The 18,131-nt window shown below is 38.2% G+C and overlaps 1 protein-coding gene across 9 annotated transcripts in view; it reads left to right on the plus strand.

Annotated features, from left to right (window-relative positions):
• The first annotated feature begins 15,409 nt into the window (after positions 1-15,409).
• Positions 15,410-18,131, plus strand: part of ABCC2 (ATP binding cassette subfamily C member 2) — a 72,054-nt gene continuing 69,332 nt past the window's right edge. For 4 of the 9 annotated variants that reach the window (XM_019813695.3, XM_045040547.1, XM_045040548.1 and 1 more), the window contains exons 1-2: positions 15,414-15,797; positions 17,920-18,093. In XM_019813695.3, coding sequence (XP_019669254.2) covers positions 15,765-15,797; positions 17,920-18,093 — 207 coding nt within the window. In that variant the 5' untranslated portion in view covers positions 15,414-15,764. Of the gene's footprint in view, positions 15,798-17,919; positions 18,094-18,131 lie in introns of all 9 variants that reach the window. The other 5 variants (XM_045040546.1, XM_019813693.2, XM_019813691.3 and 2 more) reach the window with 3 other exon arrangements.

Below are 18,131 nucleotides of genomic sequence, written 5' to 3' on the forward strand. Positions count from 1 at the left end.
GTAAGTCAAGAATAATGACCATGGATCCTGGTTAAGTAATATATTAAAGCACCAAATACGTAGTGAGTACCTGTTAAGTGTTCGTTCTTTTCTTATAGCCTAGCTTTCTAGTGTCAGTCTTTGATAGTTTAAAAGCCCTCCCAGGAAGCCAGGCATTGAGTTTTAAAGCTAATACTTTAGCCTTCCACTATGTGAATATAAAAGAAGCATAAGGTAATTCCTACCTTGATTTTATTTTTCACCACTTTAGTCCTGTTTTTAAATATTTACTGATTATTGCTGTAGGTATAAGTTTCTTCTGAACAATTCTATAAGTATTTTGAGGCTAAGAGACCACGTCTTTATATTTTATATATTTCTCACTGTACTCATCAAATTATATGCTCATGGATTAGTTTGCTAGTGGAAAAAGAGCACTGGATTGGCGGTCCTGACTATATTACTGTCTTTGGTAACTGTGTTGGATATCTTTTGTTTGCCCCTGCAGATCCACTCTTCACTTTGTCCTGTAAACTGAATCTAGCAACATAAAAGCAGTTACACACTATGACCAAGTAGGATTTATACCAGGAATGCAATGCTGGTTTAACATCCAGAAGTCAAACACCATATTAATAGAATAAACTACAAAAATCACACAATCTTTTCAACACAGAAAAAATATTTGACAAAATCCCATATCCTCTCATAATAAAAACACTCAACAAACTTGGGATAGAGGGAACTTCCTTAATCTGATAGAGTATCTACACACAAAATAAACACACAGCTAACATCATACTTAATACTTAAAATCAGAAATAAGACAAGATGTCCACTTTCACCATTCCTACTCAACACTATACTAAAGGTTCTAGTGAGGGCTTTAGGCAAGAAAAAGAAATAAAAAGCATCCAGATTGGACAAGAAGAGGTAAAACACTTTCTATTTTTAGGCAACATGATCTTGTATGTAGAAAATTCTAAGGAATACAAACACAAAAAGTTAAATGAGTTTAGCAAGGTCATAGGGTACAATATCAATATACAAAATCAATTGTATTGCTATACACTACCATAGCAATACTACAGTATACATTGTTAATTAACAGTCTTAAAATGCAGTTAAGAAAACAATTTCAAAGTGCCTGGGTGGCTCAGTTGGTTAAGTGTCTGACTCTTGGTTTCAGTTCAGGTCATGATCTCCTGGTTTGTCAGTTCAAACCCCACACTGGGCTCCATGCTAACAGTGTGGAGCCTGCTTGGGATTCTCTCTCTCCCTCTTTCTCTGCCCCTCCCCCACTTGTGCTGTCTCTGGCCCTAAATAAATAAATAAATAAATAAAACAATTTCATCTATAATAGCATCAAAAAAGAAAATGCTTAGGAATAAATTTAACCAAAGAAGTGCTAGACTTCACATTAAAAACTACAAAGCATTGTTGAAAGAAATTTAAACAGACCTAGCATAAATAAAAGAAATCCCACATTTATATATTGGAAGACAATATTAAGATGGCAATACTCTCCAATTGGTCTTACTCTGCTATAAGATAGCAATACTCTCCAATTGGTCTCCAAATTCAATGCAATCCCTTTCAGAATCCCAACTGTGTTTTTTGCAGAAATTGACAAGCTGATCCTAAAATTTATTTGGAAATACAAGAGACCCAGAATAGTCAATCTTGTACAAGAAGAACAATGTTGGAAGACTTACATTTTATTTATTTATTTATTTATTTATTTATTTATTTATTTATTTAAATGTTTTATTTATTTTCGAGAGAGAGAGACAGTGTGAATGGGAGAGGGGCAGAGAGAGAGGGAGACACAGAATCTGAAGCAGGGTCCAGGCTCTGAGCTGGCAGCACAGAGCCCAACATGGGACTCAAACTCATGAACTGCGATATCATGACCTGAGCCAAAGTTGGATGCCCAACTGACTGAACCACCCAGGCGCCCCAAGGACTTATATTTTAAAACTTACTACAAAGCTACAGTAATTAAGATAATGTGGTACAGGCATAAAGTTGAATACAAAACTCAGTGCAATAGAATTGAGAGTCCAGAAGTAAACTCATGTTGTCCGCTGATTCTTGACAAGGATGAATTGACAATTCACTGGGGAAAGAATGGTCTTTATAATAAACAGTGCTAGGACAACTGGATATCCATATCCAAAAAAGAAGTAAGTTAGAAAAGAAGGAAAGACCTTACTTTACATCATATACCAAAATTAACTCAAATGGATCATAGACCTAAATAAAAGAGCTAAGACCTAAAACTCTGAGAAAGAAACAGGAATAAATCTGTGACCTCAGGTTATCTAAAGGCAAAGCTTTAGATATGACCTCAAAAGCACAAATTACATAAGAAAAAAAATGGGTAATTTGGACTTAATCAAAATTGGAAACTTAAGTGTCAAAGAATAACATCAAGAAAGTGAAAAAACAACCCATGGAATGGGAGAAAATGTTTGCAAATCATACGTGATAGAGGGCTAAAATCCAGACTATGAAAGAATACTTCACAATAAAAAGACAATCTGGGTGGCTCAGTCAGTTGGGTGGCTGACTTCAGCTCAGGTCATGATCTCACAGCTCCTGAGTTTGAGCCCCATGTTGAGCTCTGTGCTGACAGCTCAGAGCCTGGACCCTGCTTCAGATTCTGTGTCTCCCTTTCTCTCTGCCCCTCCCCTGCTCACGTTTTGTGTCTGTCTGTCTGTCTCTCTTTCTCTCTCTCTCTCTCAAAAATAAATAAACATTTAAAAGAACCATATGATCCGGTCAATCAAAGCAGAAAAAGCATTTGACAAAATTCAGCATCCTTTCTTAATAAAAACTCTTGAGAAAGTCAGGATAGAAGGAACATACTTAAACATTACAAAAGCCATTTATGAAAAAGCCCACAGCTAATATCATCCTCAATGGGGAAAAACTGAGAGCTTTCCCCCTGAGATCAGGAACACGACAGGGATGTCCACTCTCACTGCTGTTGTTTAACATAGTGTTGGAAGTTGTAGCATCATGATCAGACAACAAAAGGAAATCAGGGGCATCAAAATTGGCAAACATGAAATCAACCTTTCACTTTTTGCAGATGACATGATATTGTTCGTGGAAAACCTGATAGACTCCACCAAAAGTCTGCTAGAACTGATACATGAATTCAGCAAAGTTGCAGGATACAAAATTAATGTACAGAAATCAGTTGCATTCTTATACACTAATAATGAAGCAACAGAAAGACAAAGAAACTGATCCCATTCACAATTGCACCAAGAATCATAACATACCTAGTAATAAACCTAACCAAAGATGTAAAAGATCTGTATGCTGAAAACTATAGAAAGCTTATGAAGGAAACTGAAGAAGATAAAAAGAAATGAAAAAACATTCCATGTTCATGGATTGGAAGAATAAATATTGTTAAAATGTCAATACTACCCAAAGCTATCTACACATTCAATGCAATCCCAATCAAAATTGCACCAGCATTCTTCTCAAAGCTAGAACAAACAATCCTAAAATTTGTATGGAACCACAAAAGATCCTGAATAACCAAAGTAGTATTGAAGAAGAAGACCAAAGTGGGAGGCATCACAATCCCAGACTTCAGCTTCTACTACAAAGCTGTAATCATCAAGACACCATGGTATTGGCACAAAAACAGACACATAGACCAATGGAATAGAATAGAGACTCCAGAATTGGACCCACAAAAGTATGGCCAACCTAATCTTTGACAAAACAGGAAAGAATATCCGATGGAAAAAAGACAGTCTCTTTAACAAATGGTGCTGGGAGAACTGGACAGCAACATGCAGAAGAATGAAACTAGACCACTTTCTTATACCATCCACAAAAATAAACTCAAAATGGATGAAGGACCTGAATATGAGACAGGAAACCATCAAAACCCTAGAGGAGAAAGCAGGAAAAAACCTCTCTGACCTCAGCCACAGCAATTTCTTACTTGACACATCTCCAAAGGCAAGGGAATTAAAAGCAACAAAGAACTATTGGGACCTCATGAAGATAAAAAGCTTCTGCACTGCAAAGGAAACAATCAACAAAACTAAAAGGCAACCGACAGAATGGGAAAAGATATTTGCAAATGACATATCAGACAAAGGGCTAGTATCCAAAATCTATAAAGAGCTCACCAAACTCCACACCCGAAAAAATAATCCAGTGAAGAAATGAGCAGAAAACATGAATAGACACTTCTCTAAAGAAGACATCCAGATGGTCAACAGGCACATGAAAAGATGTTCAACGTCACTCCTCATCAGGGAAATACAAATCAAAACAACACTCAGATACCATCTCACACCAGTCAGAGTGGCTAAAATGAGCAAATCCGGAGATTATAGATGCTGGCGAGGATGTGGAGAAATGGGAACCCTCTTGCACTGTTGGTGGGAATGCAAAGTGGTGCAGCCACTCTGGAAAACGGTGGAGTTTCCTCAAAAAATTAAAAATAGGGGCACCTGGGTGGCTCAGTTGGTTAAGCATTCGACTTCAGCTCAGGTCTGATCTCACTGTTCGTGAGTTCAAGCCCCACATTGGGCTCTGTGCTGATAGCTCAGAGCGTGGAACCCGCTTCAGATTCTGTGTCTCCCTCTCTCTCTCTATGACCTTCTCCGGCTCTCTCTCTCTCTCTCTCTCCCTCTCCCTCTCTCTCTCTCTCTCTCTCTCTCTCTCTCTCTCAAAAATAAATAAACATTAAAAAAAAATTAAAAATAGATCTATCCTATGACCTAACAACACCACTGCTAGGAATTTACCCAAGGGATACAGGAGTGCTGATGCATAGGAGCACTTGTACCCCAATGTTTATAGCAGCACTTTCAATAATAGCCAAATTATGGAAAGAGCCTAAATGTCCATCAACTGATGAATGGATAAAAAAAAAATGAAATTGTGGTTTACATACACAATGGAATACTACTTGGCAATGAGAAAGAATGAAATATGGCTTTTTGTAGCAACGTGGATGGAACTAGAGAGTGTTATGCTAAGTGAAATAAGTCATACAGGGAAAGACAGATACCATATGTTTTCACTTTTATGTAGATCCTGAGAAACTTAACAGAAGACCATGGGGGAGGGAAAGGAAAAAAAAAGTTAGAAAGGGAGAGAGCCAAACCATAAGAGACTCTTAAAAACTGAGAATAAACTGAGGGTTGATGGAGGGTGGGAGGGAGGGAAGGGTGGGTGATGGGTATTGAGGAGGGCACCTGTTGGGATGAGCACTGGGTGTTATATGGAAACCAATTTGATAATTTCATATTTAAAAAAATAATAAATATTAAAAAAAGACAATCCTATTTTCTTCTAAATTTTTATTTAAATTGTAGTTAACATATAGTGTAATATTGATTTCAGGAGTAGAATTTGGTGCTTTATCACTTACGTATAACACCCAGTACTCATCATAACATGTGCCCTCAATACCCATCATCCATTTAGCCCACCCCCCACCCACCTCCCTCTATAAACCCTCAGTTTGTTCTCTATCATTAAAATCTCTTGGGGTGCCTGGGTGGCTTAGTCGGTTAGGCATCCAACTCTTGGTTTTGGCTCAGGTCATGATCTCACAGTTCATGGGATCTAGCCACCATCAGGCTACACACTGACAGCACAGAGCCTGCTTGGGATTCTCTTTCCCTCTCTCTCTGCCCCTCCCCCCCCCCAAAAATACATAAACTTAAAAAGAGTCTCATGGTTTGCTTCCTTCTCTCTCTTTTTCCCCCCTTTTATATGTTCATCTGTTGTTTCCTAAATTCCACATATGAATGAAATCATATGGTATGTGTCTTTCTCTGACTTATTTTGCTTAGCATAATACACTCTTAACTCCATCCATGTCATTGCAAATGTCAGGATTTTGTTCTTTTTGATGGCTGAGTAATATTCCAGTGTGTGTGTGTGTGTGTGTGTGTGTGTGTGTGTGTGTGTACCACATCTTCTCTATCCACTCATCAGTTGATAAGACAATCCAATTTTAAAATGGGCAAAGGATTTGTATATAGATTTCACCAAAGAAGGTATGTAGTTGACCAACAAAAACGTGACAAGATGTTCAGCATTATTAGTCATTAGGGAAATGCAAATCAAAACCCCAATGAGATACCACTTTACACCCACTAGAATGACTATAACCGATAAGACTGCCCAAACCAAGCATTTGCAAGTATGTGGAGCACGTAGAAGTTTCATCTACTGCTGGTGGAAATGTAAAATGGCGAAGCTGCTTGGTAAAATGGTCTGGGGGTTCTTGAAATGTTAAACATAGAGTTGCCATATGTCACAGCATTTCCTCTGTATATAGCCAAGAGAACTGATAACACGTTCACACAAAAAGTTGTATCCAAATGTTCATTAGCACCATCATTGATCTTCTAGAATTAGAGAATAACTGTTTTTGCAACCCTTAATGACATAAATCAGTTAAAGACCACCAATACTAAAACCATTAGGTAAAAGGTTGAGTAGGGGCTGAATATCCACATATCGCCAAAATATCACTCTATAGATTATTTGCCAGTGATAAAAGTAGGAAGTTAACATTATAATGGAGCTATCTGGTTGTTCCCAACTTAATCCAGTGAACAAACAATACCACGAGAAGTGCAAGAGTGTACTATACTGAAAGACAGGATTTGAGAGGGGAAGAGGTCATCCAGAGTCCACAACTTGTGTTAGGAATTTCAGTTTGGAGGTCTCCAGTGTGCCTCAAGGAAGAGCTAAGAGTTGGACCACCTGGAAGGCAACTGTAACAAAGTGTAATAGTTAGCCATTGATCAAGCAAGAGTGAACTACAAATAGCAGTAACTCATAGGATGGCCCATTATCCCAGTTTGCTTGGAATTTTTCCAATTTTCCCTTGAAAGGTCCCATAGCCTGGGAAACTCCTGAGTGCCAGGCATTTTACCAGCTCAGTGAAATTACCTTTGCATCTTTCCTTTAGTGCTCCCATCCCTGCCCCTCACATCCTGGAAATTAGATGACAAGGAATTGAATAACAAGGAAAAAAGATAAAAGGAATGACACTTCTTTCTAGCAGTGGCTGAGGTCTCTGAGCTAAGAAAATGGGAGGGGCTTTAAAATGAAAGTGAGATTGTTTTGTGGGTGATAGTAATGTTCCAAAATTTATTGTAGTAATGGTTGCACAACTGTGAATATGCCAAAAATAATTGAACTGTACACTTTAAGTGGGTGAATTATATAAAAATTTATAACTCAATAAAGCTGTTTTTTTTTAAAAAATACATGTGAGATTTAAATTAGATTAGCCTGAACTTTTAGTACCTGAAAGAAACCAAAAAGCTATAGGATCTACCTGACATGTGGTCAAGGGCAGGGAAGGCTATATATAGCATGGCTGAAGACAATAGGTAGAAGCAAAATATTGTTTCTTATTTTGTGTTTAGTTTGCATCTTTCAACAAACTAGCTACACTAGTTTGAATGGATTTCTGTACCCTGCCACCAAGAGTTGTGTTTAAGAAACCTAAGGAATACACATTCCATCTATTCCTGTATAGATGCTAAGTTTCATCCTTGGATAAAAGCACAAAAATTATATCTTTGGATTGCATTGTTCTGATCCCTCATAGAATGTATGTATGTATGTATGTATGTATGTATGTATGTATGTATGTATGTATTTAAAGTTTATTTACTTATTTTGAGAGAGAGAGAGAGTGCACTCAAGCAGGGAATGGTAAGGAGAGAGGGAGAGAGAGAATCCCAAGCAGGATCCACACTCAGTGCAGAGCCGGATGCAGGGCTCAATCTCAGGAACAGTGAGATGATGACCTGAGCCAATATCAAGAGTTGGATGCTATTAACAATTTCTTGTGTATACTTCCAGAAATTTTAATAATTTACTTGTATTTAATTGCTGGTAAAACTATGTGCTTTTCTATGTGATAATTACTAATTGTATTGCTCCCATGTTCTTTTTTTGTCAGATGTACTTCCCGTTTGGTTGCTTTCATACTAATATTTGTTTTATAAAATTCTCTTAAAAATTAAAGAAAAATGTGCGCATTTCTCTGTGTTCTGATCACTTTCTTTTTGTTTGTTTGTTTGTTTGTTTGTTTTCGAGGCTCAGAAGAGTATTTTTCTCTCCACTATATACATTTTGCTTCTAGCCCATTTTGTTCTGTTGTTTTATGACCTATCAAGAATATACTTTATGGGATGATATAAATTAAAGACCTAAATTAATTACTTCTTTTCTATATTAGTATGCTGATATCCAAAAAACATTATACAATTCATCCTATTCCCTCTAGTTTGTCAAAAGTTAAAGATTATCCTTTGGGTTTACTAGGAACATTATTCTGTACCACCAATAACTTTTACTAGTTTTTAAAGTATATACTTTTTTTAAAACTATATGAAACTTTTTAGTAGTTGACTCTTTCTGGGGGAAGCTTTAAGTCTAATTCAGAGAGTTCATTAATTATTTAAATTATTTTTTTGCAATTTGTTAATTCTTTCAGAAGAGTTTCACTACATTTCAGGTTTTAATTAAAAGGAGTGTAGGTTTATAATAAATGAAAAATATTTTTAAATCAGTGTTAATTTACTCATCTGTACATCCTGTTTGGTCTCTGGTTATTCTAAAAATATTTTTGGTTTTAGCAATACAAAAATGTACACATTATCTTTGGTAGGAGAATTGGGTAGTAATTATCTTATTACTTTATAATTATAGTTTTTAGTTTTTGCTATAGGAGCATGAACTAATAGGCGAAATTTTAAAATATGAAGGGAAAAACAGTCTTTTTTCTGTTACCACTTAAATCTCAAAAATCTATATTAAGATATTACACCAGAAAGAAAACTTTTCTTAAGTTTATCTGTAATCATTAACTAAAAGTATACAACTCTTTGGTTATCTTGAACATTGAACTTTTGTAGAGTTTCAGTTACTTAATGCAGACGTTTATTAGTCAACATTTGCTTACTAAGTAGAAATGATACAGCATATTCTTTGCCAAGTCATTCTGATCAAACATTCTCTCCAACCGAATTATCTCTATGCAATGAATTTAGTATACATACATTGAGATTTTTGGAGACTGTTAGGAAGAGATTTGGGAGAGATCATTTTACATAAGACCAGCAGCGGCAAGGCCAGAATCCAGGTGTCCTGACTCCTTCACATCTTGCAAGATGTCTTTTTTAGTACAGTCTTTGTGTTTTTTTTAATGTTTATTTATTTATTTTGAGAGAGAAGGAAAGAGAGAGGGAGGAGCATGAGAGGGAGATAGAAGGAAGGGCATTGAGAGAGGGAGAGAGAGAATCCTAAGCAGGCTTCATACCTTCAGCACAGAGCCCGGTGAGATCATGACCTGAGCTGAAATCAAGAGTCAGACACTCAACTGACTGAGCCACCCAGGTGCCCCTTCAGTACAGTCTTTAAATATCAATGATAACACTAAAGGAGAGAGTTCGCAGAACACCTCTTCTGATAGAATAGGAACATCCTGCAAACTTGCACGTATTTGACATATTCAGATCACATCTTCAGGGCACTAGGACAGCTTGATTTATTTTACTTTTTTTTTTAATTTTTTTTTTTAACGTTTATTTATTTTTGAGACAGAGACAGAGCATGAACGGGGGAGGGTCAGAGAGAGAGGGAGACACAGAATCGGAAGCAGGCTCCAGGCTCTGAGCCATCAGCCCAGAGCCTGACGCGGGGCTCGAACTCATGGACTATGAGATCGTGACCTGAGCCGAAGTCGGACGCTCAACCGACTGAGCCACCCAGACGCCCCTAGGACAGCTTGATTTAAAGAAATTCTACAGTGCATCCTCAGGTAAAGGGAATCATCACAGTATTTTTGTTTTTTATGTAAATTGCATATACATTAAATCATAAAATCTTGGAAATCTTCTAGTCAGACCTTCTCCCCAGAGCACGTATCTTTTCTCTAGTGTTCACTACCTCATAAAAGGGTAGAAGGACATCTGACATTCTTACTATACAGATATGAAACATTGTTCTTCATAAATTATGGGATGTAGAATTATTTTCTTAACCCTTCTGAACCTCAGTTGGTGAAATTGTAAAAAAAAAAAATACCTACTTCATAAGATTATTATAAGGACAGGGGCACCTGGGTGGCTCAGTTGGTTGAGTGTCCGACTTTGGCTCAGGTCATGATCTCACGGTTTGTGAGTTTAAGCCCTGTGTCAGGCTCTGTCTCATAGCCTGGAGCCTGTTTGGATTCTGTCTCCCTCTTTCTCTGCCCCTCCCCCGCTCACGCTCTTGCTCTCTCTCTCTCTCTCTCTCTCTCTCAAAAAATAAAATAAACATTAAAAGAATGTTTTTAATATTATTATAAGGACTAAAAGAGACAAAACTGTTAGTGTTTAACATAGAAATGTATTCATTATTTAAGAAACCTACATGAGGTTGACATGTAATAGATATCCATTAAGCATGAGTTATGTCAATGCTTGTAAGTCATTGATACAAATATTCAAGGTGCTGGAATGATTGCAGACCCCTCTGGCATGCCAGGAAAGATCACCTTTGGGTTACATACTTCTGTTCTTGTTTGAACTATATCTTTTGTGGTTGTCCCACAGTTCTTAGATACTCTTGTTGTTTTTCAGATTAATTTCTCATTGCTTTCCAGTTGTAGCATTCTCTACAGAGATCTCCTCAAGCTCAGAGATTCTTTCCTATGCTGTGTCCAGTCTACTAATAAGCCCATTAAAGGCCATCTTCCTTTCCATAACAATGTTTTTTTATCTCCGGCATTTTGATTCTTTCTTAGAATTTCTCTTTGCTTACATTGCCCATCTGTTCTTGTATGTTGTCTAGTTCATCCATTAGTGCCTTTAGCAAGCATATTAATCATAGTGGTTTTAAGTTCCTAGTCTGATCATTCCCCCCTCCCTGCCATATCTGAGTCTGGTTCTGATGTTTGCTTTATCTCTCCAAACTGTGTTTTTTGCCTTTGAGTATGCCTTGCAATTTTTTCTTGGTAGATGGACTTGATGTACTGGGTAAAAGGAACTGCTGAAATTGGCCTTTAGTGATATGGTGGTGACATGTTGGAGGAGAGGAAGTGTTCTCTGGTCCTATGACTAGGTCTCAGTCTTTTAGTGATCTGGTGCCTCCAGACTGTGAACTTTGCAAGTACCTCTCAGCCTCCTCTCTTAGGTGGAACAAGAAGGCTAGAGTAGGCTGATTTGGGCATTTCTCTCTCTGCAGGTTGGTTAGGCTCTGAGAAAACCCCAATGGGTTAAATTCTGGTTAAACAGTTCTTCTGAGAGCAGATCTTGTTAAAAACAGAATGCTCTGGTATATTTCAAATGGCTACTTTTCTTCTCTGCCTGCCAGAAGCAGGATGAGATTTTTCTCCAATATTCACTGTGAGAACCTCCTCAAGCTCCTGAAGGTAAAACTCATAAAAATGTTTATAGGGGGGAGCTCCCCTATCACAGAGTCCCCCTGGATTTTTTTTTTGAACCTCTCAGACATGATGGAGACTTCAGTTGGATTTCAGGCAGAAACTGAGTCATCCAGTGCAGATTTGTGAACAGGGTCCACAAGTAAATGAACAACTTCCTGGAGGGATTCACAGAATTGCTTTCTATTGATTTGATTAAAATATTCGATAAAAATGAGCTGGAGTTGCTAATGTGCTACCTTGGCGGTATGGACATGAATGATTGAGAGACAACGTTCTATTTACAGGAACGGCTAATGCCCAAACCATCCTGTCATTCAGTGGCTAACAGACTTTGCAGAGACAATGGCAGAATAACAGTTTCACAACAGTTTCACGATGTGACTCCTAGAACAGTCTTCCCCCCATGCACTTGCCCAAGTGCAGATGTGGGAAGTCAGCCCTGGGTCACTTTCCTGCATTTTCTACTCTAAGTTATCAACTGGGTGATGTCTATAGTAATGACATTTCAGAAAGACTTTGTCTATGTTGTGCTTTTGTAGGCAAAGCCCTTAATAAATTGTTTACTTACTTAAAAAAGAAAAGTTCTCAAAATAAGATAAAAACAGAGAGGAAGACAAACCATAAGAGACTTAGATACAGAGAACAAACCGAGGGTTGCTGGTGTGGTTTTGGGTGGGGGGATGAGCTAAATGGGTGATGGGTATTAAGGCGGGCACTTTTTGGGATGAGCACTGGGTGTCATATGTAAGTGATGAATCACTAAATTCTATTTCTAAAATTGTTATTACACTCTATGTTAACTAACTTGGATTTAAATTAAAAAACAAACCAAAAAACAAAAAAAAAAAAAAAAAGGAAAGAAAGAAAAGAAAAACTCAGTGACTCTGTGACTCAGACACTAAGACTCTCTATCAGTTGGTAAATTACAGTTCATCATTCCCCACCCCAGTAAATTGTGATTCTCTGCATTTGCCTGTCTGCCTGTCTGTCTCTTCAATTTGGGGGACAGTAGTTTGCTCTGTGACCTTACTTCTCTTACTGATCTAAGAAGAATTGTTGATTTTTCAGTCTGTCCAACATTTTACTTGTTAGGATGGAATGGTAACTGCCAAACTCTTTACATGCCAGACCCACCCACTTCTTCTTTCATTTGATAATACATCATATGTTTACCCTATCCGTGTCAGTAAATATCCTAAAACCTAAGCATTTGTTTTGGTGAATATTTAGATCCTCCACCCTCCCTTTTTTTGGCTACTCAAAATGTTTTAAGCACAAATGAGTACAAATTCTGCTTGTTTTAAAACATGATTACAATTTTTATCAGTCACTTTTTGTTCCTCTTATTTGCAGTAGACACCACAGGGAGTTTACATTTTATAAGTAGAAAATAATTCCACTCACACCATACCTCTCATTAGGCCCTCTCTTCAGTCTCAATGAACATTTCCAAGCATAGCCAATTTGCTTTCATAACTACTTGCTAGACATGTTCAGTCAATATCCATCTGCTAGAAAGAAGAGGATTGACATCATTGTCAAAGACTAACTCAGATATTTAATTGGATGTCTGTATGCTAGTTTTTTCGTACTTGAGAGAGATTGTCATTACACTATTGTCAACAAAGGCAAAAGCCAGGATTTATAAAAAAGAGAGACAGGAAAAGAGGCAAACACACAGTTTAGGGAGAGTGAGAGTTTATTCCTGATTAAACTAATTAGTTGGAGGGCATCAAACAGGCCAGTATGGGAAGTCTAGTGTTGAGCAGGCTAAGTCATCAGGGAACACAGCTGCAGGCATCGATGACTTTTCTGAAAAGCCCTTAGAGTTTGGCCGTGGAGCATGTGTGACAAGTTGTCTAGTGTCTGCCAGTGTGTCCTTAGCATCACCACTTTAGGTGAGCCAGGTTCGTGTTATTTGTTTCTCTCATCAGAATTTCTCATTTCACCTCTTTGGTCAAAGTAGCTCCCAAAGGAATGGATTCAGTCATGAGGATTTCATTCTTTTTTTGACACAATATTTTCAGTTGGATGTCGACTGGGAATAATGGACACATGTCATGTAATCATTCTGATATTTAACAGCGGAAACAGGCAACAAATCTGAGGACAATCACAAATCCATAAGGAATAAGGAGTGGCTAGCTGACTCAGTTGGTAGAGCATGTGACTCTTGATCTTGGAGTTGTGAGTTCAAGCCCCACGCTGAGTATAGAGATTACTCACATAAATAAATAAATAAATAAATAAATAAATAAATAAATAAATAATAAAAAACATTTTTTTAAGTCTAAAAAACCCCCCAAAACAAATCCATTAGAAACACTTGGCACCATGTTTTTATCCAGGTTTTATTTATGCATTTATACATTTATGTGGAAAGTATGGCAATACCATCTAATTACATAAGAATAGTTTATTATGTGTATATTGAGGAACTAGAAAATGTTTATGGTAAACATAGAAAATTTCTGTCCAAATGTATTTGAACACCCCAAGGCCTAAGTCATTCACAGAACTGAATGACTGTCCTAATAAAAGTTACACATCTTTCAGATGCTAATAATTCACAACATACCCACTGGTACTAGTGGTAAGTGTTATTATCATTTGTGAGTTTAAGGTAACCAAATGGATAGTTAGCCTTAGGCCAGGCATTAAAGTCTACATTAAATATATAGGTATGGGAGCACCTGGATGGCTCAGTCAGTTAAGCATCCGACTTCGGCTCAGGTCATGGGTTTGAGTCTCTAGTCGGGCTCTGTGCTGACAGCTCAGCTTTGGATACTGTATCTCCCTCTCTCTCTGCCCACACCCTCTCACACTCTGTCTCTCTCTCTCAAAGAATAAATAAATGTTAAAAAAAATAATATATATACATATGTATGTATGTATACATTAAAGTATAAATACTCTTTTGTTAATTACTCTCTGTAGATGGTCTGTATATACTCACAGAACAAAGAAGTGTTTTTTTGTGTTAGTGACCAAAATGGTTTCACATGATCCCCCAAATAATGGCATCTGTACTTTAATATGTTGGCAAGCATGTATGGCTGCTGTTAATTTCGGGTACCCTGATTTTACTGTATTATTATTCTTTTTTTTTTTCAATATATGAAATTTATTGTCAAATTGGTTTCCATCGGGTACCCTGATTTTAAAAGAGCATTTGCTTTTCTAGGGGAGGGGCTAATGGGGAGTTGTTGTCTACTGGGTATAGAGTTTCAGTTGGGCAAAATTTCCCAGTTTCAGTTGGGAAAAGTTCTGGAGAGTGGTTGCACAACAATGTGAATATAGTGAATATACTTGACACTCCTGAACTGTATACGCTTAGAAATGGTTGGATGGTAAAATTTCTGTCATGTTTTTTACCACAATACAAAAAGATTGCTTTAAAATATTATTGCATAATACCTGATAATTATGGGAAAAAAATCAGAAAATACAGACAAGCAAAAAGGAAAATCACCCACAACTCTAACAGCTAAGGTTAACATTTTGTTGCATAACGTATATTTACGTATAGGTTCACACTGGATATACTATTTTATAACCTGAGTTTTTCAAATAAAGTTTATACTATTTTTAAACTTTCAACTTAAAATCCAGAAGAGTAGGACATTTCTCATTCCTATAAATTCTAAGGCCTTAAAACAGAAGTAAAACTGCATGTTTAAAGATAGTTGCCCCTCCATGGACACTTCTCTTTTTAGGTTATATGTCTTCAAGAGAAGGAAAGGCTCCTTCTCTCCTGGGTTGTCTGCCAGCTCTGCTGACATTTTTCTTGTTTTTCTTTTTTTTCAAAAATTTTTAATGTTTATTTTTTATTTATACTTGAGAGAGAGAGTGTGTGAGCAGGGGAGGGGCAGAGAGAGATGGAGACAGTATCTGCAGCAGGCTCCAGGCTCTGGGCTGTCAGCACAGAGCCAGACACGGTCTCAAATTCACAAGCAGGGAGATCATGACCTGAGCCGAAGTTGGACACTCAACCAACTGAGCCACCCAGGCATGCCTCTGCTGACATTTTCCAGTGATTCCCTTTACATAAGACCATACCTACAGAGGCTTCTGGTTCTTCGGGGGATGGTGAGTCTACCTGCCTCTGGGGCCCCTCAGTCACATGTCTAGCTACTGAGATAATGCAAATAAACATCTGAGCAAGTTAATGACTAAGCTGTTAGGATGAAAGGTCAGGAAACATGATTTTATCTGGAATGTCAGAATAGGAGATAACATCCTGAACTGCAACTTGAGTCCACCTTCTCTGAGGAAGACTTAATAAGAAACAACAGAGTCACAAAAGAGCCTTCATTCCAGAAGTGCTCCAGGAATCATGCTGGAGAAGTTCTGCAACTCTACATTTTGGGTGAGAAATACTACTTCTCTTCACTGTTGACTCTTCTCAGACTCAGAACAAATAGTAGATGAACCTCAAGTGGCTACCAATAAGAACCAGAAAAGTTAGATGTGCAGGTGGTCTAAACCTCAGGATTTGGTTTTGTTTCTTCTAGGGTTTGTTTGTTTGTTTGTTTGTTTAAGAGAAGATAAGTCATAATATCTCCAGAGGACATTCTATGTGGGAGAGGTAACATATTCTCTAACATATGTTTATTATATCCTAGACTCTTTTTTTTATTTTGAAAATTTTCTTAATCTTTATTTTATTTTTGGCAGAGAGAGAGACAGAACATGAGCAGGGGAGGGGCAAAGAGAGAGAGGGAAACACAGAATCTGAAGCAGGCTCCAGGCTCCAAGCTGTCAGCACAAAGCCTGATGTGGGGCTCGAACTCACAAACCATGAGATCATGGCCTCAGCCGAAGTCAGACGCTTAACAGGCTGAGCTACCCAGGTGCCCCTCCTAGACTCTTCTCAAACTAGCTAGCTGCAAAATCATCTTCTCTAAAGAAAAATAGGGAAAAGACTTCCAATCTCAACAATATTAGGAGGGAAAGTTGTTGTGGGGTTTGTGGGGTGAGAGGAAGAAGAGGAGACCCTGGTTGAGTTTTGTCGAGGCATGCTGAGGTTGAAGTGATAGCTATATGTTCTAGAGGACCTGGCAGTTAGGGGTGTGGAGTGGAAGTTGAGGCCAGGGATGCAGATTTGGGTGTCACGAGCACCAAGACCATTTTGAAACCATTAGAGCAGAGAATTTCAAGGCAGACAGGGTGAGCAACAGTTACTAAATGGCTTAGTGGAATAGAAAATGAGAAGGAACCTAGGATTTAATGATTCTGTGAAAGTGTGGTCTTCAAATGCCTAGCACAGCACCAGAATCACATGGAGGGCTTGTTAAAATAGTTTAAATATCTTAGGTTATTCTTCTGAATTCTAAAGTTAGAATCTCTTGGTGGAGAGATAAGAAGAGTAAGAATGAGATAGCAAAGTTAGCATTCCCATCTTAGAAAGAACCTGGGCCACAAGGGCCTCAGGCTAGGACCTCCATACCACAGGCAGATGGGGCTTAATAGGCCCCAGGATCTCAGCAGGCCATCTTTTTTTTTTTTTTTTTTTAATATTTATTTCTTTTTGAGAGACAGAGAGAGAGAGAGCGTGAGAGGGGGATGGGCAGAGAGAGAAGGAGACAGAGGATCCAAAGCAGGCTATACGCTGACAGTGGTGAGCCTGATGCCGGGTTTGAACTCATGAACTGTGAGATCATGACCTGAGCCCAAGTCGGGTACTCAACCGACTGAACCACCCAGGTGCCCCTCAGCAGGGCATCTTTGGAGAATTCTGAGAATATCTGACAGAGCTCTTGGTCAGGGCACCTCAATGTTTTCTTTAAAGAGTCTGTGCAAACAACTATACAAAAACAATTTGAAAATATTTATAAGGAGAGAAAAATTACCCCTTACAAGACTGAGAAATAAGAACTGGTGTTCCCACCCCCACTTCCCAAGACACTTCTACCTATTACAGAAAGTAAAGACTACAGACCTGCTGGGAACGAGCCTCCCATCCGATAGTGCCTTTGCAGCTCCTGTGCCAACAATCCCCTCAGGTTCCAATCACTATAAGCCCCTCTGGCTCAAAGGAGGCTAAATATCATAGTGTGACTAAAGCATCCTGCTGGCTGCATGTTGGAACATCTGTCAGGGAGCTTAATCAGTGCTAAAAAGTAGAAGAAGAACAAGTTTCTATATCCCAGGGAACTGTTTGAATTGAGGAACTGTCCATTCTTCTTCTTCCCGCAACCTGGCAAATGCAGTAGTGAAGTTTCCTGAGAAGAGCTGGTGGAGAAATTCGCCTAGAAAGAAAGGCTTTTTAAGGTTGGGTTGGCCAGAAAAGTCACTGTCATTAAATGTTGAAGCTATATCAATGGAAATAAATAGGAAAATGCAGCTAGTTAATGGGTCAGGCCAGATATGGATGTAGAACTGAGTTAAAATTGTTTAGAAACGGGTCGGAGGGGAGGGTGGTCTCGCACTGGTTTTCTGTCTTCAAAACATGAGTATATTCAACAATCCTTCTGTTTTTGGTCCCCCAGAATTCTTCATTCCTGGATAGCCCAGAAGCAGACCTGCCACTTTGTTTTGAGCAAACTGTTCTGGTGTGGATTCCCTTGGGTTTCCTTTGGCTCCTGGCCCCTTGGCAGCTTCTTCATGTATACAGAACCAAGATCAACAGATCATCTATCACCAAACTCTATCTTGCTAAGCAGGTATGGGGAACTCCACTATTTTCGAACTAATTACTTGG

The sequence above is a fragment of the Felis catus genome, chromosome D2 (assembly GCF_018350175.1).
Source record: "Felis catus isolate Fca126 chromosome D2, F.catus_Fca126_mat1.0, whole genome shotgun sequence".
NCBI classification, from domain to species: Eukaryota; Metazoa; Chordata; class Mammalia; order Carnivora; family Felidae; genus Felis; species Felis catus.